This window comes from Pangasianodon hypophthalmus, chromosome 1 (genome assembly GCF_027358585.1).
Source record: "Pangasianodon hypophthalmus isolate fPanHyp1 chromosome 1, fPanHyp1.pri, whole genome shotgun sequence".
Lineage (NCBI taxonomy): Eukaryota > Metazoa > Chordata > Actinopteri > Siluriformes > Pangasiidae > Pangasianodon > Pangasianodon hypophthalmus.
The window spans coordinates 34496397-34523301 of NC_069710.1; the positions used below are offsets into that span (position 1 = coordinate 34496397).

General features: G+C 38.5%; 2 protein-coding genes and 1 pseudogene across 2 annotated transcripts; all 3 read right to left on the bottom strand.

The window, feature by feature from the left end:
• Nucleotides 1-573: 573 nt before the first annotated feature.
• Nucleotides 574-3808, bottom strand: LOC113523723 (pentraxin fusion protein-like). Its single transcript, XM_034304927.2, has 3 exons — nt 3735-3808; nt 3231-3292; nt 574-1553 (listed from the first exon to the last, which is right to left on the bottom strand). Exons 2-3 carry the CDS (start codon nt 3286-3288, stop codon nt 943-945), a joined length of 669 nt encoding a protein of 222 aa, XP_034160818.1. The 5' UTR covers nt 3289-3292; nt 3735-3808; the 3' UTR covers nt 574-942.
• A 4190-nt stretch (nt 3809-7998) lies between these two features.
• LOC113523724 (pentraxin fusion protein-like) lies at nt 7999-9593 on the bottom strand (annotated as a pseudogene).
• Nucleotides 9594-17622: 8029 nt separating this feature from the next.
• Nucleotides 17623-26320, bottom strand: stub1 (STIP1 homology and U-Box containing protein 1). The gene is made up of 8 exons (XM_026909778.3): nt 25989-26320; nt 25227-25414; nt 22385-22583; nt 22001-22166; nt 21791-21869; nt 21633-21689; nt 19580-19696; nt 17623-19040 (listed from the first exon to the last, which is right to left on the bottom strand). Exons 2-8 carry the CDS (start codon nt 25341-25343, stop codon nt 18915-18917), a joined length of 861 nt encoding a protein of 286 aa, XP_026765579.1. The 5' UTR covers nt 25344-25414; nt 25989-26320; the 3' UTR covers nt 17623-18914.
• Between the last annotated feature and the right edge of the window lie 585 nt (nt 26321-26905).

Here is a 26905-nt window from a genome sequence, read left to right on the forward strand (position 1 = left end):
GAAAAAAGCCTTTAAACCTTTAAAGGGCAAATTTATACATTTTAAATTTATATCCTGAATTTGTATATTTCTGTGAAGCTGTTACAATGTCCATTGTTGAAAGCGCTATACAAATAAAATTGAATTGAAGCCCGAGGACTCATCTGGTAGCAAACGATGTTTAAACAACGTTAGCTAGTAACAGTAATAGGAAATATATTACAGGTTAATATTAAGCTGTCCTATCAAAATAGTTCAGTGTGAAGTGGCTGCAAGGCAGTCAAAATGCAGCAGCGTTTAAAAAGCACTGCAACCGGCCCTTTGTTGTTATGGTTACAGTTGTGAGCCATTTTTTTTCATATCAACATAAAACATGCTCCAGGAAGTGCTTTTTCTACTATATCTATTAGTACTTTTCCCCTATGCAGCATGGACAATTATCACCTGTCAAACAATGGTATCGCGTCGTCATTGCCAATATCCGATTACATTGCCCAGACCTAACAGTTATCTTAACCACTTTTGGGGACATAGTTCAAGATGGGCAAATGTACAATTTCATAAATAAATACAAATACAAAATATTTTGTCAGATTTATTCAAAGAATTCCTCCAACAATTTTTAACATGCATAGATTTAAAGTTAGACATGAAAATTAACATGGAAAGAAAGCCAAAACTCAAAACTAACATCATACAAATAACAATTTAAATCTCCTCTGGTCTGTTTTTCTGTGGTGACAAATCAACAACTAGGTGACAACTCCGACCATATTAATATGCATTTTAATTTGAGATGCAGAGGTTCCCCTTTCACACCGAAAATGGATATTTTTCTAAAAATACATTTTCTACCTTAATCACACACTGATTAGTCAGTAATTATAATCACATACTTGATTTGAAATTGAAATCAAAGGAGAGAAATTGAGAACCAAGTGTCAGACAAAGTGACTTTTGTAGCTAGACATCTAGCTCAGACACCTCAACCACATTCCCGGAGATTTGGTACACGAGAGAATTCCAGTCGAGCACATTCCCACTCGGAGCATCACAGTGTTTCTCATACAGCTGCTTAATCTGACCTGCACTCAGCACACTATCCCACATCTGTACGTCTGTAATTTCACCCACGAAGCTCTGCTTAATGTCAAAGCTGCCCAGATACGAGTCCGCATCCTGTCCGAGAATTATAGCTCCATCCGGACTAACACGATGGCCACGTCTGTAGATTTTCAGCATGCTGCGGCGTCCATCCACCCAAAATGCAGTGGCCCCAGTGCTCGAGTCCCAGGTGACACACAGGTGAGTGGGGAACGCGTTCAATGGTGGTAGAGTAAACATAGCAGCATCCCCGCTGCTTCTCAGGTAAAGAGAGAGTCTTCCTTTTTCTTGCCACACGTTGAGCTCATCATAGTGTTGAGTGCGATAAGCAAACAGGATGGTCTCTCGCTGGCTGTTGAGTTCAGTGGCGACGCGCATGCAGAGCGTGAAGGCCTGTAAATTCAGAGGTTTCTTCGGAGTGAGGCGCACATAGGCAGAGTTGGACTCCCCAGGGAACAAAAACACCTTACCTAGTGAGGGTAAAAATACAGTACTGTCCAAATCACTGTGGTCACTTCTGTTAACTGTTAGCCATAATGACTGCAGTCAGAGATAACTACAGATTTAAGTGCTACATGGAAGTTAGGTGAGCGTTACATACGCAGGATGGAGTTTGTCTAAAACAGAGGTGTGTATGGGATCCTGAGAATCCACAGAAATGCTTTTGCCCTATCACCCTGACATCGTAAGTTTGAATTCCTATGATGCCACAGCAAAGCTTGCAGTGCTGTCTGGGTGGGAAGGACATACTCACTCTTCCCTGTCAATCACAGAAACACTAGCCATTCATGGGTGTCTATGAGCTCATGTATGCTAAAGAGGGTAGACAGCACTTTACTCCAAGGGTGTTATGCCGCCCTGTGATGCAGCATGAGGAGGAGTTAGGCTGGAGTTAGGAAACACGTTAGCCTTCACTCTCCCCAGTTGGTAGCTGCTGCATGATATAGAAGAGCTGGCTGGTGAGTGGGAATTGGCTAAGAGAAAATGATTAGGGAGAAATTGATGGGGGTAAACAGAGGCATGTCTCAGTTATGCTCAAATCTGATCTTGAACTTAAGCACATTTTTCTTGCATGATATCAGCTCAAGTCCAGTTTACAGTTTGATGTAACCACAAATGTCAAGCTGAAATTTATGCATTGGCTGTAAATATACTCAAACATACTATGAAATGTCATTTGAGGATGATATTATACACACTACCATAACAAATATAAATTAATTAATAATATTGTCCTTTAAAGAGTATAAAGGTCTACATCAGAGGAGACACATCTTACGTAGAAACATCGCTGATCTCATGGGTGAATAATTTATGGATAAAGTGAGGACATTTTTACAGCAGAGTGCATCGAATTAACACAAACACTGGCATTATTTTATAAGTCTGAAAAATCAAAACAGCGAATTAAGATAGTAGTGATAAAATCTCCTACATCCCACACACACATTAAGATTTAATTACCCCTATTTACTATCTCGTGATTTCATTAAGTTGTATACATGAGTAACTGTGGGAGGACAATATTTTTAAAAAAGTGTAAAATAACAGGATGTGCTGCTGAATAATGAGTGTAGAAGCCATATTTGTTAAATTAAACCAGTGATTAATGTGAGAATTGCAACTAGCACTATTCATGCAGTAATATATTGGTGATATACAAGACTTCTATTCGATTTATTTCCACATTCGCCATCTTCTCATTCAGATATCATCATATTAGTCTTTTATTTTTAATTTTTTAATTCTTTCTTGCTTTTTTTTTACATAATATTGCATTTAACAGCAAAGAAAAAGAAAGAAATGCAAAGAAATGCTGTTGAGCAAAGATGCCTTCAAAGATAGTGAAATTAAATGTTTCTACATTTAAAAAAAATACTATAAAGAGCAGTAATCAGTAATAAATTAACCAAAGTCAATATTTGGTGTGACGACCCTTTGTTAAAATAAAAATCTATAACGAAGTTTGTACTAAAAAAATAGGGTGCCTAATATATCTCAACATTATTATGTCCAACACTGCATAATTAAATATCACCACTAGTCACAAAAAATATTTCATCATTTCATTATAAAACATTAACCAAAATTGAATAGATTAAAAAAGAGAAAGAAAAAGATAAAAACAAATTTAAAAATAAGCTTACTGTTATAGGATGAGGCCAGAGGCAGGAGCAACAACAGGGTGAAGATTCCCAACTTCATCTTACTGTGAATATTCATTTCATATATTAATAAACAAAAAAAAAATCTAAATTACAGCAATACTAATTTGTGCAACTCACAGCAAACAGTTATACAGCATTATACTGTTATATTACTCTTTTGTGAGCAAAGAGCAGATAATTTTATTTTATTGTACAACACAAGAATATCTTTGCAGGTATTTAACTTGTATGATATATTCTATATTCAAGACAGTAAATTGCTTATGATCTAAATCTACATCTGAATTTCTGTAAAGCTGCTTTGTGCTAGTTAAAAGCGCTATACAAAAAAAACTGAAATAAAATTAAATACTGGTTGTTTACAGTGATTATGACAGAGTGTTACAGTGATTACTAATATCACAGCAAATATTTTAATCTTGTGATACTGAACACATCAATCAGCTTAATAAGCTACATAAATTGAAAGTAACAGATACTTACTTTTTCCTTTAGAAGACCTGCAAAAAAAGAAAAGCAGACCAGTGTATGGTGAAAATGCAGTGCATCTCAAGATCAGTGTGAGTTTATCAATGTTACTTTGGAGGTGTGTCAGACGATATTAGATATTAGGTTAAGGTACTAGAAAAACAAACAAAAAAGGAACTAAAATAAATTTTAAGGAACAAGGATCTACAGGACCAACAAGGAACTCCAAGGAACAGAGTGTTACACACTACAAAAAAAATGTAAAAGATGTATTTATGCAGAGGTGAATATTACATTTCTATGTGTAAATCAACTATAAGATTAACAGTGATGTGTGTTTATTCACAGAGATCTCATAATTACACCGCTATCATTGACTTCCAATATAAGATGAACAGAGTGAGAAGAAATACAGAAGTCATGCAACTAGACGTACTGGTATCCTTCGAAATAATTCTTCTTGTCTTATTTAAATAAAAGATGATTATATTCCTGTAAGAGCATGTCCACAAGTGTTTTATATATCATATACCACAGCAATTTAGCAATAAATATTTGCATAATCAGCCATTTAACCAAATTTTGATATTTAGGTTCAATTAGACTAGCACACCCAAGCTTGATTACTGCCAGCCATGTTGAATGGCTAACCTACCAAAATTCCTCCAAGAGCACAATAATCCTGGAAGTCATAAAAGAACCCGGCTTAATATCTAAGGTAGTGCAGGCCTCACTTGCCTGAGAAAGTCAGCGTTCATGATTCCACCATTAGAGAGAGACTGGGCAAAAATGGTATCTATAGGAGAGTGGCAAGTGAAAACCACTGCTAACCAAGAGGAACATAATGCCTCATCTCGCATTTGCCAAAGGACCCCCAAGAGTTTGAAGATAATGTTCTGTGGACTGGTGAGTCAAAAGTGGAACTTTTTAGAAGACATCTAATGTAAAGCTATCGGAGCATTCCACAGTAAAGACATCATATCATCTGTGAAACATGGTGGTGGTAGTGTGATGGTATGGGGATGCTTTGCTGCTTCAGGGCCTGGGCGACTTCCCATAAGTGATTGAACCATGAATTCTGCTCTCTACCAGAAAATCCTGAAGGAAAACCTCCGGTCATCAGTCCATGATCTGACGCTCAAGCTCAGTTGGGTGACACATCAAGACAACAATCCAAAGCTCAAGAATGAGTTCACCTCTGAATTTCCCTTAAAAAAAATTTAAATAAAAATAAAATTTAGGGTTTTGAAGTGGCATAGTCAAAGGCCTGAAAGCTTAGGTCCTAAGAGTTTAAAAGGGGTAGTTTGTGCTCTAAAGCCCTTCAATGTGGCTGAATTAAAGCAATTCTGCAAAAAAGGAGTGGGCCCAAATTCCTGACAAGTGAAGTGAAAGAATGATTTCCAGTTATCAGAAGCATTTGGTTGCAGCTGTTGGTGCTAACGTGTGGCACAACCAGTTATTAAGTTTATGGTGGCAGTTACTTTTTCACACAGGTGATATATAGGTGTTGCATAATGTTAAATAATCATTTAACAACTGTGTTTTCTCCTGTCTTATATTACATTTGTATGAGGAGCTGAAACCATTGAGTGTGAAAAATGGGCAAAAACAGAGGAAAACAGAGGCAAATACTTTTGGGTGGGTGGCACTGTATAAACTGTCTTTCCCTGAGCAGCTTCTCTTTTTTCTTTTTCTTGAAGTTAATATGACCAAAAAAAGCCAAAGCTTGTCATGCAAAGTGTTACTGCTGACACTGGAGACTCCTTCTATAAATGTTAAATAAACTAACTGGCTGTCTCCTTAAAGAAAATTTCACCATTTTAACGATTACACACAGTTTTTAATCCCTTTATGTCGAGATCACAATTTGCTTTATAAGTTATATGTTTTGTTTAAGAAAAAAGTTTAATTGATTATCACCATCATCATGTCTATGGTTGCATTATGAAATACCACCAGTAAAAAAAAATCATTTCATAATGAAATATTAACATCCAACATTGAATACTCTTCAAAAATAGGCTGAAGATTCCTGACTTCATCTTACTGAGAGCCTTCATTTTACATAATAATAAAAGAAATAGGTAATTACTGCTTTGGGCAACACTACAAAACTACTACTGTCTTATATTGCATTTTGTGACACAACATTATGTTTCAACATATGTGTAATAATGAAGATGCTTCATTTTTACTATACAAAACACAAACACCTTATTGCATATAATTAACTTAAATGATATACTGTACAGTATATTCCTGTATATTCAAGTTAAAAAGCTTAAGAGTTTCCTAAGTTTAGCTAGGAATGACAGATGTTTGTCGTGAATAAGGTAGCACACTCACATCACTTTAATTTTATGATAATAAACATACCAGTCAGCTGCATTACTTGCATAAACTGAGAAGAATAGATAAACAGCATGAATACTCACTTTTTCCTTTACAAATACCTGCTACTAACAGAAAAAAACACAGACCCAGCTTATGGTTATAAAAAAATAAATAAATGAATAAAAGAATTCAGGGTTTATCATATAACATCCCATGCAATATCTCACCAGGAACTATATTTATTTTACATATTCAAAGAACATGGATTACACAGACCATTGTGTTTTTAAAACTTGTTTCAGTATAATGAAATAAAGACCAGGCAGCCACGATATTCGATCATAGTCCAAAGATTAAAAACAGGGAAAATAGAAACATTAAAGGACTAGAAAACAAGAAACAAAGATCTGAAAATTAATTCCAAAGGAACAAGGAGCTGCAGTTAAAAAGGCTCACTGCAAACAAAGCAGTGTTCCCTGGAAGAGTCACTGTGTGTCCATTATTCTTCTAGGGAAAATATTTTTTTTAATAATAGACATCTGTGCATATTACAGTTAGTAAATTATTAGTGTTTTCCTGTCTTCTTCTAATCTACTATAAATGAATAGAAGAAACTACTTACCTTTCCTCTTATAAAAAATTATAATAATTCTCATAAGAACATATAGATAGATAGATAGATAGATACATAGATACATAGATAGAGCATGACTACTTCAAGCTTATCAAATTTGTAAAAATGTCTAGAAATAATCTGACTATGGAAGATATTTTTACCTGATGTCATTTTTTTTTTGCAGAGTGGAACATCCGTAAAACAATTTACTTGTACACACTTACATTACAGCAGCTCTAATGCTAAAGTGTAAACTCCTCTGCCCTTAAGATGTCAGAAAACTTAAAGTCACAGCTTTGTGACAGCTCTCTGACAGTTACAAAGCTCTGACACTGGAGACTCCTTCCATAAATGTTAAAACTTCACCATATCAACAGTTACACACATTTTTTAATCAGTTTATGTGGAGCGTCTGCTGTCCACATCCCTGTGAATGAGCTGTTACTATAGAAACCATAACATATTAGAACAAGTGCATTAATATAAACCTGTGATTTGCAGCTGCACTACTGTCAGAGCTGCTGTTATAGAGAATTAATTATAGAGCATTAATTAAAATGTGCCTGTTGATTAAGCATGTCACTGATGAATGGGATTATTACATACACCCTGTTAGTGGCTGAGGAAAGGGACAACAGAGAGAACAACACAAGAGCCTAAAAAGAAAAACTCCCTGAGACATCATTAAAAATAAAGTTAGGTCAAATCATGTGCATATGTTTATAATTTAATACATTTCACGATGCCACTTGGTTTTGACATGTTGCAATTTGTCTTAAATGTCCAAATATTTTTCGGCGCACTCTACTTGTTATATGACCTACTAATGGTCAAGCACCACTACAATATAATAAAAATAAAAACAATCAGCATGTATTAAAATAAGGTGTGTGTAGTACACATGGAAATTTCAGTGTGATGACCATGCATACAGGGTGAAGACACACCCCATGCCTATCTGTGTGATTTTTACAGAGATCCCTTATCCTGTGTAACTCAGTCAGAACTACTACAGACTCCATTGGTTATATTATTTAATAAATTTATATCCAGAAATCTAATCCCATCTGAAATGGTGTGTTGGAGAGTGGATGGTAAATAAAGAGATCTGAGGGGTCAAGATGTAGTTTCAGTGGCTTAACAGCAGCTTTCTTAACAAAATATTGGGACATAGCTCAAGCTGATTGATGGATCTAATTTTTTTTTAACTTCTGCAGAATGTTTTTGAGCAAATGTATAACTTCTTGAATAATTACAGATAAATCAGTCCAAAATATTTTGTCAGATTTATTCAAATAACTCCAACAAAATAATTTTATGATGCATAGATAGAAGTAGACAGAAAAATGAACATGGAAAGAAAAGAAAAATCAAAACTAACAGCATACTGATTACTTAACACTCCTCTGGTCTGTTTTTCTGCAGTGAAGAATTGACATCTAGGCAACAACTCAGATTGTGTCAATATGCTCTCCTTTCACACCGAAAATGGATATTTCTCTATAAATACATTTTCTGCCTTAATCACAAACACTGATTAGTCAGTAATTATAATCACTTACTCGATTAGACATGGAAATCAAAGGACAGAAATTGAGAACCGGTGTCACATAAAGTGACTTTTTTAGCTAGACATCTAGCTCAGACACCTCAACCACCTTCCCGGAGATTTTGTACTCGAGAGAATTCCCGTCGAGCACATTCCCACGTCGACCCAGCTGTTGATTCTCATACAGCTGCTTAATCTGACCTGCACTCAGCACACTATCCCACATCTGTACGTTTGTAATTTCACCCACGAAGCTCTGCTTAATGTCAAAGCACGAGTCCGCATCCTGTCCGAGAATTATAGCTCCATCCGGACTAACACGATGGCCACGTCTGTAGATTTTCAGCATGCTTTGGCGTCCATTCACCGAAAATGCAGTGGCCCCAGTGCTCGAGTCCCAGGTGACACACAGGTGAGTGGGGAACGCGCTCAGTGGTGGTAGAGTAAAAAAAAGCACCATCACCACTGCTTCTCAGGTAAAGAGAGAGTCTTCCATTTTCTTGCCACACGTTGAGCTCGTCAGCTTGTTGAGTGCGATAAGCAAACAGGATGGTCTCTCGCTGGCTGTTGAGTTCAGTGGCGACACGCATGCAGAGCGTGAAGGCCTGTAAATTCAGAGGTTTCTTCGGAGTGAGGCGCACATAGGCAGAGTCAGACTCCCCAGGGAACAAAAACACCTTACCTAGTGGAGATGGGAAAAAAAATGAGTGCTAACATTTATAATGTGTGGTGATGTTCTCATACAGAGAATATTAGTTATTGGTCAGAAAATATTTTAAAGATATTCAAAAACTTGCATAAGTATTCAACAAGGATAAATTTTTTTTCTTATAATTTGCCTTCACCTATGAAATATTAAAACAGATCCTATGTTCTTGATAAAAAGAAGAGATGAAGTGATGGTCAGTCTGAAAGAAAAGAGTGGAAATGAAGAGTAAAGTTCTTTCTAAGTATGTTCAAGTCCAGGTAACAGAAATTCATAACTTAGGAATAGGGTGTAAAATTATATCTAAGAGGTTGGACATCCCAGTAAGCAATGCTGGATCAATAGTGAGGAAGTGGAAGCCCTTTTTACAATGGACATTACAAAGCAGCTTTACAGAAATCTGGATATGGATTTAGAGTTAGATCCCTAATGAGCAAGCCAGAGGCAAAGGTGACAAGAAAAACTCCCTGAGACGATATAAAGAAGAAACCTTGAGAAGACTCAGAAGGAAATCTGAGAAATTGTGGCACTGTTTGAAAATTGCAATCAACAGACAACATCCAACCAACCTAAATAATCCTGGAGCAAATCTGCCAGGAAGAATGGGTGAAAATAACTAGTTTTGACTTAAATAAAAATAGTGACAGGAAAAGTATGTGTACTTATCATTTGTAATTCATACAAATCTGATAAATTCCAGGGGAGTTGAACAATTTTATAAGCCACTGTTTTCAGATAGAGGTCCTGATGTTTTTCTGGCTGTGATGTGATGAAAGTGAAGTGACTTGTGGCCAAGTATGGTGACCCAAGTATTTGTGCTCTGCATTTAACCCATCCAAGTGCACACACACAGTAGTGAACACACACACCGTGAACACACACCCGGAGCAGTGGGCAGCCTTTTTTTTGCTGCAGCGCCCGGGGAGCAGTTGGGGGTTCGGTGCCTTGCTCAAGGGTCTCACCTCATTCGTGGTATTGAGGGTGGAAGAGAGCGCTGGTCATTCGCTCCCCCCACCTACAATCCCTGCTGGACCTGAGACTCGAGGTTCACCTTCGGGTTGCAAGTCCGACTCTCTATCCATTAGGCCACGACTGCCCCTAACCCTAACCCTAACCCTAACCCTGTGACAGAATTGTAAATATAACCATAATTTTAATACTTGAATGAAAATCCTTTGCAGTCAATGACTGCCTGAAGTCTGGAGCCCATGTTCTCAAAACTCAAATTCTGAGTTTCCTCCCTGGACATGCTTTGCCAGGCCTTCACTGCAGCCACCTTCAGTTGCTGTTTGTTTGTGGGTCTTTCTGCCTTCAGTAAGTGAAAAGCATGCTCTATTGGGTTGACTGACTTGGCCATTGAAGAATGTTCCATTTCTTTGCCTTCAAAAAGTCTTGAGTTTCTTTCGCAGTATGTTTAGGGTCATTATCCACCTGCACTGTGAAGCGGCATCCTATCAGTTTTGTAGCGTTTCGCTGAGCCCTATACACCTCAGAATTCATCTTGCTACTTCTGTCAGCAGTCACATCATCAATAAACACCAGTGAGCCCGTTCCATTGGCAGCCGTACATGCCCATGCCATAACACTGCCTCCACCGTGTTTGACACATGATGTGGTATACTTTGGATCATGAGCCGTTCCTTTCTTTCGCCATTCTTTTCTCTTCCCATCATTCTGTACAAGTTAATCTTGGTTTCATCAGTCCAAAGAATCTTATTCCAGAACATGGGAGGCTTTGTTAGATGTTTTCTGGCAAAGTCTAATCTGGCTTTCCTGTTCTTGAATGTTACCAGTGGTTTGCACCTTGTTGTAAACCCTCTGTATTTACATTAATGAAGGCGTCTCTTGATTGTAAATTTTGACAATGATACGCCTACCTTCTCCAGAGTGTTCTTGACTTCTGTTGATGTTGCGAAGGGGTTTTTCTTCACCAAGGAAAGGATTCTGTGATCATCTACTTTAGTTGTCTTCCGTGGTCTTCCAGGCCTTTCGATGTTGTTGAGCTCACCAGTGCTTTCTTTCTTTTTAAGAATGTATCCAACTGTATAATCTTATAGATTTATGTTGTTTTTTCAGCCTAATGATGGCCTCCCTCACTTTTATTGAGATCTCCTTGGACTTCATATTAGTAGCTCCAGTCAAACAGCTGCCAAATGCTAACACAATACCGGATATCAACTCCAGACTTTTTATATGCTTCACTTGTCTTGAAGTAACGAGGGAATGGACCACACCTGGTCAATTAACTTCTTGTCAGTCAATTGTCCCAATACCTTTGAGCCCCTGAAAATGGAGGTACTTTGCTTAAAATGGCTGTAATTCCTAAATGGTAAATGACATATTTTTGTGGAACCTCTTAAAATAAAGCTGAAAGTCTACACTCCGATCACATCTTGATTGTTTTATTTCAAATCCATTGTGGTGGTATATAAAGGCAAAATCACAAAAACTCAGTCATTGTCCAAATACTTCTGGACCTGACTGTACACACACACATATATATATATATATATATATATATATATATATATATATATATATATATATATATATATATATATATATATATGTACAGTCAGGTCCGGAAGTATTTGGACAATGACTGAGTATATATGACTGATTATATATATATATCCTACATTTCCAATAGTACAAATTCTGTTTTATTAAAAATTATATTTAGAATTTAAAGTTATTTCCCCAAAAAAGTTAAACTGATTTATCATCATTGTCATGTCCAAGGTCACTTTAGGAAATACCAACAGTTAAAAAACGTTTTTATAATTCCATCATAAAACATCATCATCCAAAATATTTTCATTTAGTACACTTATTTTTTTTTTACAATTGGTTTCACAAAAAGTAAAATAAAAAAATGAAAAACAAATCAAAGCATTTAAAAGCAGCTTATTCTTATTGGCTGAGGCCAGATGCAGGAGGAACAACAAGGCAAAGATTCCTGACTTCATCTTAACATTCATTTTGCATATAAATAAAAGAAATATGTAATTAGAACATTACTGCTTGGTGCATTGTTATATTGTGTGATACAACATCCCTATACAGTATTATTAACATTATTCCTCATTGTTTCAACATACACTATATGGCCAAATGTATGTGCACCCCTGACAATCACACCCATATGTGGTTCTTCCCCAAACTGTTGCCACAAAGTTGGAAGCACACAACTGTATACAATGTCTTTGTATGCTATAGCATTACAATTTCCCTTCACTGGAACTAAGAGGCCCAAACCTGCTCCAGCATGACAATGCCCCTGTGTACAAAGCAAGCTCCATGAAGACATGGTGTGTGAAGGTTGGAGTGGAAGAATTCGAGTGTCCTGCACAGAGCCCTGACCTCAACCCCACTGAACACCTTTGGGATGAACTGGAACACCGACTGAACCCCAGACCTCCTCGACATCCCAACATCAGCGCCTGATCTCACTAATGCTCTTGTAGCTGAATGAACACAAATCCTTACAACCACGCTCCAAAATCTAGTAGAAAGCCTTCCCAGAAGAGTGGAGCTCATTATAACAGCAAAGAGGGAGTGAATCTGGAATGGGATGTTCAACAAGCACATATGGGTGTGATGGTCAGGGGTCCACAAACTATTGGTCATATCGTGTATGTATGATAATACATATATTTTTAAATTTGTTAAGATATTTAACTTCTATGATATCAGTAGTATTAAAATGAACAATCTAAATTAATGACAAAGCATTGAGTTTCCTAAACTTAGCCTTTTTTCTATACAAAAATAATGGCAGTTGTTTATAGTGAATATGGTAGCACACCTACACCACAGCAGATATTTTAATTTTATGATACTCAACACACCAATCAGCTTCATAATCTACATAGGTAAAAAGGAATAGATAAACATTGTGAACACTCACTTTTTCCTTTAGAAGAACTGCAACAAAAAAGACCCAGCTTGTGGTGAAAGAGCAGTGAATCCGGAGATTAGTGTGGGTTTATAAATGTAATTTTCAGGGTGTATCTGATGACGTCCCACACAATAAATGAGCAGAAACCATATTTATTACATATTCCTTGTCTAATGGACATGGATTACACAGTCTACGGAGGGTTTTATTCTTTAATTGTTTCCAAAAAAATCACACAAAGAATCTATAATGAGCTAAACAGACATGATTACTGCATACCAGATCTCTACCGTAGTCCAAGGATTAATGCTAGAGAAATTAAAAACAATAATAACAAAGAAGAAACACAGCACTAACAAATGAATTCCAAGGAACAAGGATCTACAATGAACTTCAAGGAACAAGGTTGTGTGTCTCACTGCAAATAAAGCAGTGTTTATACAGAGATTAATCATGAACGAACTAAATGAACAGATGAACAGCGGGCTGCACTTATTCACAAAGCTCTAATAGCTACACCACTGTCATTGACTTCCTATACGTATACAACCAGATGTATGGGTACCCTTAAAATATAATTCTTATTTTTCACTTAAACAACAAAAGAACTTGTTACTTAAGCTTTCCTCTCTTAGATTCATACTTGCATCTCTTACTAACACAGAGTGAAATAAAACTGCAGTTTCATCCATTTCTGAGCTACAGTCCAGTATTCCATGCTGGGAAACATGAGCATGGCTAGACTCAGCTGCAAAGGTTGATTCAAATGGTGTCTGGAACAAAGAGGAAAAATTGATATCATCTGAATCCCTACTTCTTTACCTGACCACTCAAATTCACACTCTAGGTCAGAGAGAAGAGGACAAAATGGTCAATCAGTTTTCAAACTCGTGGTGGAATCCTAAGTGTAGGGTACAAGCACAAACATTTATTCAGAACCGTGTTACCTGTCACGAGGTCAATGTATCACCCCAAAAGCAGACTCTTACTGGGAAAACAGCCTGGCCTTTTCCGCCATTTTCATGTACAATAGTGTAAATTAATAATCATGCAGTCCTTTATACAGTATGGGCGATATCTTACTCACTCACTAACATTCAGTAAGCACTTTATCCTGGTCAGGGTGGCGGTGAATACAGTCTTCCCTGGTAACACTTGGTGTCAAGGCAGGAGAATTTATCCCAGATGGGACACCAAGCCATCTCAGGGCACCAATGCGTGCACACACACACACACACACACACACACAAACACACACACACACATCTACACACTCATTCACACTAAGGAGCAATTCTTGCATTGCCAATCTGTCTACAAGCATATTTGTAGATAGTTGGAAGAAGAGAATCCAAAGAAAACCAACCTGTGCACAGTCTGAACATGCAAAACTCCACAACCTGAGCACAGGTTCAAATCCAGGACCCTGAAATTATGAGACAACAATGCTACATACTGTGCCACACTGGCCTATATCCATTTTTTAAATATTGAAAATATATAACGGTACTAAAGAGATTCAAGACTTGTGTCTTGTCATGTCACTCCAACAACATTTCTTTTTTCGGGTAGCACATTTCAGTTTCTGGAGTCAATGAATGAATCACACTAAAGGCCAAACACCTTAGCATTTCTGAACTGTTTAAGACGCAGGTCTGACTTGCACCACATTCTGCAAACAGGTGTTGATTTTAAACAGCATCTCAGCACTGTGAGATGTGAGTCTGTGCACTGTACAGTGCTGCGTACAGAATATGTTACGGGGTCTGCTGTCAATTATAGATAGTGTTAAAATGTTAAAATTTCACTTTATCATTATGGGTGATTGTGTGTAGATTAATGGCCAAAAAAACATTTAATCCATTTTAAATTAGATTTAAATTAGATTTAACAAAAATCTATAATACAATAAAGTGTGCAAACAGTGAAGGGGCTGAATACTTTCCTAATCCACTGCACATCAAAAAACACATGATTCAAAGAATAAATCAGAGAAATTAGAAACAAGGTTACCAGACTATGGGGAAACATTAACTAAAATTAATTCCAAGGAACAGAGGCTGCAGTTAACAGGTCACATGACTCACTACAAACAAAGCAGTGTTTATACAGATTAATATTCAACTTTTCATGTGTAATTCTACATCTATAAATGAACAGATGAACAGCGAGGTGTTTTTATTCACACCTCATGATCATACCACTGGTACTGACTTCCTTCACAAGATGAACAGAATGAGAAGAAATACAGAAACATGAGACTATAGGTAAAAAAAATTCATATTTTTCCCTTAAACAGAAGAAAATACTCCTCTAATAAAATGCCTTATAAGAACATACTTTCATAAATCTAATAAAATTACTGACATCTCAAAAATAAGTAGTAATCACAGTGTGTAATTCTGTTATAGTAAAATACTGAGTAACATAGTGGTGTGATGAAGCAAAGTTACTGTTACCACCCTGAAGTTGATTACTTTCCTATAACAGCATAACCCCAAGTGTTTTATTCCTCTTACACCACAGCAATTTACCAACAATTACTAGTTTTTAATTTATTAAAGAACGTCATACTTTTTAATCCATGTATAGTTACACTAAATGTTGTGGAACGTTGGCAAGACCAGTTAGTTCCTGTTCTCACTTACTTTAGAGCAGCTATAAACAGTTGATCCCTCACCAGCCTCTCTTTTTTCTGTCTCTGGAAGTGAATAAGACAAAAAATGCAGCTTGTCATGTTACTGATAAACCACGAAGAAGCATAAACTCCTCTGTCCTGAAGATGGTTTATAAACTGAAACTCACAGCTTTACCTCTGACAGATACAAAGCACTGACACCAGAGACTCCTTCATAAATGTTAAACAAACATCTCCTTACATTAAAAATAACACCATATCAATTACGCACGTTTTTTTAATGCTTTGTATAATATTATTTTATACTTTTGGGGGGGGTTGTCTATAACTGTGGGGCTTTGTAAGAGAAAGCTCTGCCCCCTGCTGTAGCCTTCACTGTTCGAGGTACCAACAAAGGCACTTTTGATCGAAGTAGGCGTGACAGATCACAAAAGACCAAAAGTTCGCTCAGGTACTGTGGCGCGAGGCCATACAGTGCTTTATAGGTCAATAGCAGTATTTTATAATCAATGTGAAATTTGATTGGGAACCATAAGTCTGTATAAGATAGGGGTGATGTGGTCATATCTTCTGGTTCTAGTAAGGAATCTAGCTGTTGCATTCTGGACAAACTTGAGCTTGTTTATGCTCCTACTGGAACATCCAGACAGTAAGGCATTACAGTAATCCAACCTAGAGGTAACAAAAGCATGGACTAATTTTTCTGCATCGTGTAGTGACAATATATTTCTTATTTTAGCAATATTTCTGAGATGAAAGAAGGCTATCCTAGTAATAATATCTACATGTGTTTCAAATGAAAGACTAGAGTCAATAATCACACCAAGGTCTTTTACTGCTGCAGATGATGAAACAGAAAGGCCATCCAGAGTTATTATGTAATCAGAAAGCTTACTTCTAACTGCATGGTGGTCCCAGTACAAGTACATCTGTCTTGTCAGAAGTTAATAAGCATCCAGTGTCTAATGTCTTTTACACATTCCTCAACTTTATTAAGCTGGTGTCTGTCATCTGGCTTTGCTGAAACATACAACTGTGTGTCATCAGTGTAACAGTGGAAGCTAATACCATGTTTATGAATCATTTTACCCAGAGGTAGCATATATAAAGAAGAACAATGGGCCTAAAACAGAACTTTGTGGAACACCAAACTTTACCTTAGTATGTGTAGAGAAGTCACCATTTACATCTACAAACTGATAACGATCAGTCAATTAAGACCTGAGCCAGGAGAGTGCCTTTCCCTTAACAAACATTTTCTAGTCTAAAACATACCACGAAAGCAACTCAAGAGCTTCTTAAGGCAAAGCAATTAAATGTTCTTAAATGTCCGATGACCTCAATCCAACTGAGCTTTTCACTTACTGAAGATAAAACTGAAGGCAGAAAGACCCACAAACAAGTAGCAACTAAAGGCAGCTGCAGTAAAGGCTTGGCAAAGCATCTCAAGGGAGGAAACTCAGCATTTGGTGATGTCCATGGGTTCCAGACGTCAGGCAGTCACTGACTGCAAAGGATTTGCATTTATTTATGATTTATAAATGACAATACTACTGATATTTATGATTGTTAGTTTGTCCAATTACTTTTGAGCCTGTACAAATGGAGGGACTCTCTAAAAAGATGGCTTTAATTCCTAAACGGTTAATGCAATATTTTTTTTGATAAACCCATTGAATTAAAGCTGCTTGAATCTTGCTTCAGTTCAAATCCATTGTGGTAGTGTACAGAAGCAAAATTACAAAAATCTTGTCCTAACATTTATGGACCTGTCTGTAGTTCAAACAGGAAAGAAGCTATTGAAGAAAAACTAGTTCAAATATTTGACCTTGCTATGACTTTTGACCCTGTTTGGCTCAATTCTAAAATCTAAATAGTACATCTCCTGGTTACAATGATAATTTCATATAAATCCTATAAACCTTCAACAACTGGGAAGTGATGTTACAATTGATACCAAAGCTCCGAAAAATGTTTTGGAGGACGTAGATGAAATCCCACTGAACCACTGTATCGAGGCTTGCATTGTTTTCAGAGATTCAAGGCCTCTACCATGAGATTACGACTCGTCTTTCAATAATCTGCATTCAGCACATGACATAATAGGAACACATAAAACAAACAAAAACACAAACAGAGAAAACAAGTATACATGTGGGTTTTTAGAAAAAATAAGATTTATTTAACATGCGCCCGAGCATTCCTCTTCCTGTTTGAATACTTGCAGTGAACCGTAACATTGAACCTTACCATCTTGTGTACTTAAAGTTAACGGCACAAAAGTGTGTGTGTGTGTCTGGGAGAAAACAAAGCATCCAATACACTATGTTCATCTCTCATATTGTTTCATACACACACACCAAGATCGAGATCCCGTTTGCCGTTAGCCCAGTTGTGATTCCGAAGCTCCGCCCCATTTTCTCTGATTGGTTAGCTGTGATTTAATCAGCGATCTTAGAACGTACTGAACTTTGATGGATAGAAACACTTGTGTCTGTGTGTGTGCATTGTGTAAAAACATACATTAGGAGACGCACACAGATCCAACTGCAGCTAACTACAATCTATAACATATTAATTAATTCGTAATAACATCCTACTTGTTTAATATGCGCTTATTAAGCATTGTGAAGCTCCTTAATTCCCCCAGACTGCTGAACATGGACATGTGTATATATACACACACACACACACACACACACACACACACACACACACACACACACACACACACACACACACACACACACACACACACACATCTCCCCCAACTATATATTATAGTGTGTTTTATCTCATTATTACACGTGATGAGTAACTGGTCTTCTCATAGTCCAGCATTGAGCATGCTCACTTGAAGGGAGCAACAGGAGGCACAGTTAAAGTGTGCAACGTCTGTGTGTGTGTGTGTGTGTGTCTGTGTGTGTGTGAGAGAGAGAGAGAGAGAGAGAGAGAGAGAGAGAGAGAGAGAGATATCTGGCAGGAAAATAAACTACGCACTCTTCACCTTTATCCAGTTCACACTGATACAACATCACATCAGAACAGAGACAGAGAGTGAGTGAGAAAAACCTACAACAGGTCTGTGGCACAAGTATGAGTTTAAAGTGACAGTGAGAGAGAGAGAGAGAGAGAGAGAGACAGAGACAGATGGAGAGAGAGAGAGAGAGAGAGAGACAGAGACAGATGGAGAGAGAGAGAGAGAGAGAGAGAGAGAGAGAGAGAGAGATAGGATACACAGATGGAGATAAAACAGACAGAATAAGACACAGATATATAGATAGAGGGAGACCTGAGAGAGTCCAGCATTAGGGGGCGTGTCAGAGCGAAGTTCCCCTGTTTAAAGTGCACACGTACATCCAGAAGCAGCTCTGACCCACCCTCACACCCCATCTCTCTGTGTGTGTGTGTATGTGTGTGTGTGTGTGTGTGTGTGTGTGTGTGTGTTTTTTCAGTAGTCCTCCACCCAGCCATTCTCCTGGATAAAGGCATCGATCACCTCCTTCATGGCCAGGTTAGGGATCAGCTGATCCTGGGTCAGGGGACTTCGGGTCACAGGGTCAAAATGGCCGACACGCTGTGCACAAACACACAGAGAGAGAGAGAGGTTATGGACTGTGATGGACTTTCATGGACTTTCACGCACACACACTCCACAGTGCCTTTGAGTTCTGATTGGTCAGGAGGTGTTGATTAATTCTCTATAACAGCAGCTCTGACAGCAGTGCAGCTGCAAATCACAGGTTTATTTATAAGTAATGCGCTCATTCTAATACGTTATCGTTTCTATAGTAACAGCTCATTCACAGGGACGTGTACAGCGAACACTCCATTAATAATAAACGGATTCGGACAGAGGAGTTTACGTTTCTTTGAGGTTTCTCTGTAACATGACAAGCTGCCTTTTTTTTGTTTTGTTTTATTAACATCAAGAGAGAAAAAAGAGAGGCTGTTGAGGGAACGACAGTTTATAGCTGCTGTAACATATTCAAAGGCAAAGAATCCACAATTTAATGCAATTCTGAAAGGAGACAGTTGGCCATTTTGTGTGTATATATATATATATATATGTGTGTGTGTGTGTGTGTGTGTGTGTGTGTGTGTGTGTGCGCGCACCTGTAAGTGCTCCTCAATGTCTTTGCGGTCGTATGTGATGCCACTCGGTGTGATGCACGGTTCCCTCATTAGCTCAAAGCTGATCTTTCCACACAAATAGTCAGGGATCTCTCGCTTCTACACACACACACACACAGACACACATTTATCAACACCACAATTTTAACGCAATCTTTTTGCCGTTCGGCAACACGTGAGGAAAACAATGATGTTCCCAACATCTCTGTCTCATTTCTACCATCACTGTCAGTATACAAGAACCGCAACATGCTAGCTGGCTAAACCATTAGCCTCACAGCCAGCAAAATTACAGGCAGGAGTCTGTTAGCTCCCTAAGATATATCCCTTATCACTTCAATAGACATTTCAGAAAATTATAACAAAGAGTTTAAAGCGTCAACTTGAACTTGGCAGTTATGAGATAAATCATGAACCGATTAAAAAAAAAGAAAATACAGCCAAAAGTTTGCTAAAATATGCCTCCACTTTAAAACATTTTCACAGTATAAACTAAGATACGCGACAATATTTAGTTTAAACTGTATTTTAATGTCTGCAAATATAAACTATTTAACAAGAAATACAAATGATACAACAATTTATTTACACTAGCAACTGACAAAAGCGACAGATGATCATTCATTTTCTACGTACGTGAGCGAAGTGACAACTGAATTGAGATTTTCTTATTTTATGCAAATTACAAATGACACAAATCCAAACGATCGTCTTGAATGATCGTATTGAACGATCCTGTGGAGCACTTGATCCGACTTTTCTTCAGTTCCCCACTCATAACTTTACTGCAATTAGTTCCCGTAACCACGGTTTCATCTTATCCTGTCATATACGACCTCTTGTTAAATGTGTATAGAGACATTAAAGAGAAAAATAAAGCTTTGGGGGAAGTAGCAGAGATCGTTATCTTGCTTTGCTAATCTAATCTGACAACGAAGCTAGTGCGAAGCCGAGCGCGTGCTAGCAGCTCAGTTTAGCAATTCAATTCAAATTTATTTATTTATAAAGCACTTTAGAAACCACAGAGTGTACTGTACAATTACAAAAAATATAATATCATATAAAGAAAGAAATAAAAGAAAAATTTTAAATATATAAAACACCACAAATAGTCTACATCTGTTCCACATCTTAAAAGATATGTCTTAATACGGGTTTTAAACATGTTCACAGGGGTCGAGGATCTGATAAACACTGGTACTCCATTCCACAACTTTGGGGCAGCGACAGAGAATGCGCGATGTCCTTTACCCTTTAAGCGCGAATGAGGAATAACAAGAAGCAGCTGGTTGTTAGATCTAAGAGATCTCTGGGAGTGGTGGAAATCAATAAGCTCAGAAATACAGTTCTGTGTAAAAGTCTCAGGCGCATGCAAAGAAATGCTGTAGAGCAAAGATGCCTTCAAAAATAATGAAATTAAATGTTTCTACATTAAAAAAACTCCTATAAAGAGCAGTAAACAGTAACAAATGAAACAAAGTCAGTATTTAATGTGACGATCCTTCACTTTAAATAAATAAAGCAGTATCTGAGGTGCAGTGTGTGCAGTTTTATAAGGAAATGAGCTGGAAGTGTTACTGAGCATCTTGCAGAAGCAGCCACAGTTCTTCTGGAGACTTTGACTGTCGACTCGCTTCTTATTTCTGCAGCGAAACCCAGCAGCCTTCATTCTGTTTTTATCTGAAAAGTGTCTCTTATGGAATCTGCTGCTTTCTTTACTGACATACAAACATTTTTCTGTAACATTTCATTTTGTGCTGGAAAACTAATGTTTCGGACCTAAAACGTTTTTGTACTGAATCAATAATGTAGAAGTCAGAAGATAAACATCTATAACAAAGTTTGTACTAAAAAAAATAGGATGTCTAAGACTTTTGCACAGTACTGTATAATCAGCAGCTTGCAAAAAAACCCTACAGCAGTCTAACACTCAGCATGTGATTCAGAGTCAGAGTGATGCAGCAGCTCAAAAATAACATATTCACCATCATCATCATCACTAACACACACACACACATTTACCCAACTCACTCACCTTCCTCTTCTCATCCACTTGGGAAAAGAGCTCATCCATGTCCATCAGATATTTATCCTTACACACACACACACACACACAAACACACACACACATTAGAAACACAGCACTGTGTTTTCTCCTTTATTAATCACAGAATCTGGAACTGTGCTTCTCACATGTTTGGTTTTGATTTTGCTGATGTCACTGTCGCTCAGATTGTCGTCACCCTGCTTCTCTCTGTAATCTTCGAGTTCCCTGGACACATGCACACGCACACACACACACACACACACACACACACACACACACACATTAAGCCGAGTGTTGCCGGTGGTCTTACATCACTCAGCATTAGACCAGGCGTTAGTAACGGAGCGTGGATTTACCGCTCCCTCTCAGCCAGGATGAGTTTGGTGAGATAGGCGTGCAGCTCGTTCTCCTGGCTGATGCGCTTCTCCTCCATGCTGTTCCAGCGCTTCTTCTTGGCGTAACGCAGGGCGCTGGGAATGTCATCGCCAAAGTTCAGACGCTGCTCTTTAGCCAGGTTATACGCTGCGGGGTAAACAGCGGCAGTAATTTTTATGAGGAGATGGCTAGAAAATAGATATATCAACTTCCCACTTAAAACCTAGTTAGCTAGGAATATATGGTATACCTACAAAAACACACACACACACACTACTACATCACTGCTGTGAGGAAAATAAAACAATATTATATGTACAGCATATATTATATCTATATTAAACTCGTTATACATGTGTGTGTACCTCTTTGTAGATTTCCGATAGCCTCTTCATAGTTCTCCAGCTCCAGATGACACTGACCCAGGAAGAAATGTGCTTTCACTGACTGGCTGTCGAGCTCCAGCGCGTGTTTACAGTCAGCCAATGCCTTATCATACTGCTGCAGCTTCACGTAGCACAGCGCTCTATTAGTATAGTACACCGCTACTGATGGGTTCCGGTTCTGCACAAGAACAAGCACACAACATCTGTCAGGTTTACATGCTGATTAAGTATTAGATTTCTATCTTCTTACAGAACAGGGCAAGTTTCTGCAGGAAACTCCAGACCTACAGTGCCATCTAGCGGGCAACTGGAGAGGCAACTACAGTACCTGACCAATGAGAGGCAACTACCGTATCTGACCAATCACAGAGGCAACTACAGTACCTGATCAATCACAGAGGCAACTACAGTATCTGACCAATCACAGAGGCAACTACCGTACCTGATCAATCACAGAGGCAATTACCGTACCTGACCAATCACAGAGGCAACTACTGTACCTGACCAATCACAGAGGCAACTACTGTATCTGATCAATCACAGAGGCAACTACAGTACCTGACCAATCACAGAGGCAACTACAGTACCTGACCAATCACAGAGGCAACTACTGTACCTGACCAATCACAGAGGCAACTACAGTATCTGACCAATCACAGAGGCAATTACCGTACCTGACCAATCACAGAGGCAACTACTGTATCTGATCAATCACAGAGGCAACTACTGTATCTGACCAATCACAGAGGCAACTACTGTATCTGATCAATCACAGAGGCAACTACTGTATCTGACCAATCAGAGGCAACTACTGTATCTGACCAATCACAGAGGCAACTACAGTACCTGACCAATCACAGAGGCAACTACAGTACCTGACCAATCACAGAGGCAACTACAGTACCTGACCAATCACAGAGGCAACTACAGTACCTGACCAATCACAGAGGCAATTACAGTCCCTGACCAATCACAGAGGCAACTACAGTACCTGACCAATCACAGAGGCAACTACAGTACCTGACCAATCACAGAGGCAACTACAGTCCCTGACCAATCACAGAGGCAACTACAGTACCTGACCAATCACAGAGGCAATTACAGTCCCTGACCAATCACAGAGGCAACTAGAGTCCCTGACCAATCACAGAGGCAACTACAGTACCTGACCAATCACAGAGGCAATTATAGTCCCTGACGAATCACAGAGGCAATTACAGTCCCTGACGAATCACAGAGGCAACTACAGTACCTGACCAATCACAGAGGCAACTACAGTATCTGACCAATCACAGAGGCAACTACGGTACCTGACCAATCACAAAGGCAATTACAGTCCCTGACCAATCACAGAGGCAATTACAGTCCCTGACCAATCACAGAGGCAACTACAGTACCTGATCAATCACAGAGGCAACTACCGTACCTGATCAATCACAGAGGCAATTACCGTATCTGACCAATCAGAGGCAACTACAGTACCTGACCAATCACAGAGGCAACTACAGTATCTGACCGATCACAGAGGCAACTACCGTACCTGACCGATCACAAAGGCAACTACTGTATCTGACCAATCACAGAGGCAACTACCGTATCTGATCAATCACAGAGGCAACTACTATATCTGACCAATCACAGAGGCAATTACAGTCCCTGACCAATCACAGAGGCAACTACAGTCCCTGACCAATCACAGAAGCAATTACAGTACCTGACCAATCACAGAGGCAACTACAGTCCCTGACCAATCACAGAAGCAATTACAGTCCCTGACCAATCACAGAGGCAACTACTGCATCTGACCAATCACAGAGGCAATTATCGTACCTGACCAATCACAGAGGCAACTACAGTATCTGACCAATCACAGAGGCAATTACAGTCCCTGACCAATCACAGAGGCAATTACAGTACCTGACCAATCACAGAGGCAACTACAGTCCCTGACCAATCACAGAGGCAATTACAGTACCTGACCAATCACAGAGGCAACTACAGTCCCTGACCAATCACAGAGGCAATTACAGTACCTGACCAATCACAGAGGCAACTACAGTCCCTGACCAATCACAGAGGCAATTACAGTACCTGACCAATCACAGAGGCAACTACAGTCCCTGACCAATCACAGAGGCAACTACAGTATCTGACCAATCACAGAGGCAACTACAGTATCTGACCAATCACAGAGGCAATTACAGTCCCTGACGAATCACAGAGGTAACTACCGTACCTGATCGATCAAAGAGGTAACTACTGAACCTGGCTGACAAGAGACCAATCACAGAAGTAACTGACCTATCATAGAAGTAGCTAATTTAGCTGACCCATCACAGAGGTAACTACAGTACCTGACCAATCACAGAGGTAATTTAACTGACCAACCAGAGAGGTCATTACCTGACTTATCACAGAAATAATTTACCTGACCGATTCAAGAGGTAACTACTATACCTGCCCAATCAGAGAGGTAACTACAGTACCTGCCCAATCAGAGAGGTAACTGCGGTACCTGACCAATCAGAGACGTAACTACAGTACCTGCACGATCAGAGACGTAACTACGGTACCTGCACGATCAGAGACGTAACTACGGTACCTGCACGATCAGAGATGTAACTACGGTACCTGCCCGATTAGATTGATGACTATCGTACCTGGCCAATCAGAAAGGTAACTACAGAACCTGACCAATCACAGAGATAACTACCATCCCTGATCAGAAACAACACATTATGTCCAACACCGATTCATCTGTTCTAATGTCTGACTGCACTCCTCCTACCAAACCACACAAACACCACACACACACACTCACAATAGCTTTGCTGTAGCAGGTGACGGCCTCCTGGTACTTCCTGCAGAGGAACAGGCGGTTGCCATGCTCTTTGAGCTCCTGAGCTGAGGAGCAGCTCTTCTCCGGGCTGCCTGCCATCTTCTCCACGGGCTCGGCACCGGCCGCCGCTTCCCCCTGCTGCTTCCCAATCCTGTTCCCCGTCTCTTCAGCTAACATATACACAACGCCACACAAACAACACACAACATACATGTGTGTATAACAAGCATGTTCTTCAGATATTCTTCAAACATCTCTTCAGATAAAACACACAGACACACACACACACACATTCTGACCATTTACACACACTTTGGAATGAATTTGTAAAGACACAATAATGTATCAACATTTTAGCATAGTGTCTATGATAATGGTGCATCTGTATTTTTATCTGTTTATGTCTATAATGCTTTAAAGCTGGTTGCTAACATGATGCTAGATTAGCTAAGTAGCTAGCTAGCTAGACTCTGGAATGGTTGGAAAAAGATAAACAGCGTTCATCATCTTCACAAATTCCTAAAACAGTTATTAATCATTACATTATATTTCAAATAGAACAAGATAAACTAAGTAACTTAAAGCAAAAAAACAGTTTGGATAAGGAGTATATTAAATAATAAGCTACATGATTAGATGTAGAATAATTACTCATTAGGTTATACAGCTCCTTTACAGCTGAATAAACTAATCACAGTTTATATAAAACTATTAAACGCACTCTTTCTGTAGCCTGAGACGTACCGGTTGTAAACACAGCTCTCTCCCCGACTGCAGCACCTCCTGCCCCGGTTACACCGCCGAGCCACAGCCGCTAATGCTAACGCTAATGCTAACTAGCTCTGTTCCTGCCGAGGTAAATTACTCTTATCTCTCTCGCTCTCTCTTTTCTCTGCCTTCGGTTATATAATTACTAAACCCATTATGGAAGAAAAATATTCAAAAATGTTGCCATGTTCATCCAAAACTACAGAAATTCAGACATCACCGTAAAAAAATAACACAGTATCATCTTGCAGCTTGTTTTGGTTACATGACGTCCGGCGGCCATAACAGAAACCTCGGGGTTACGTAACGTTACGTCGCCTAGAACGGACGTAAATGCGTCATCACGCACGACCAGACGTCGTCTCGCGCATGACGCTCAAGCGTCAGCTATAAAAACGAGATCAATCAAATAAAGGTTTAAAAAAAAAGGTTTATGTCATACTTTATGTCTAAACTTCTATCAAACATTTAAAAAGAATATTTTTGTTTCATTTTGTCATAACACTATTATCAAAATATTCCATCTCTGATACTTTAATTGTTACTGATTAACATTTAATTATAATGAATCAGTAGTATTTTCCCTAAAAAATCAAATTATTTCAATCACCTCAGTACTGAACATCTCTAATATCTAAACATGCAGAGGAATAACAAATAAAGAAATATGTGTTAAATATGTTCCAAAGCACATTATTTTATTTGCAATGCAGAAAAAAAAAAATGTTGCAATGTTTCCTCAAAAAAAAAAAAAAAAAAAAAAATCATTCTGAACTAAAGGTGATCAGCTAAGGATTAATTATATATATTTTTTAATGTAATACAATAAATGGCTACGGGATTAATAAGAAACCATTTTAGTACTTTTTCCACGTTTAAATAGCCGGTGTGCA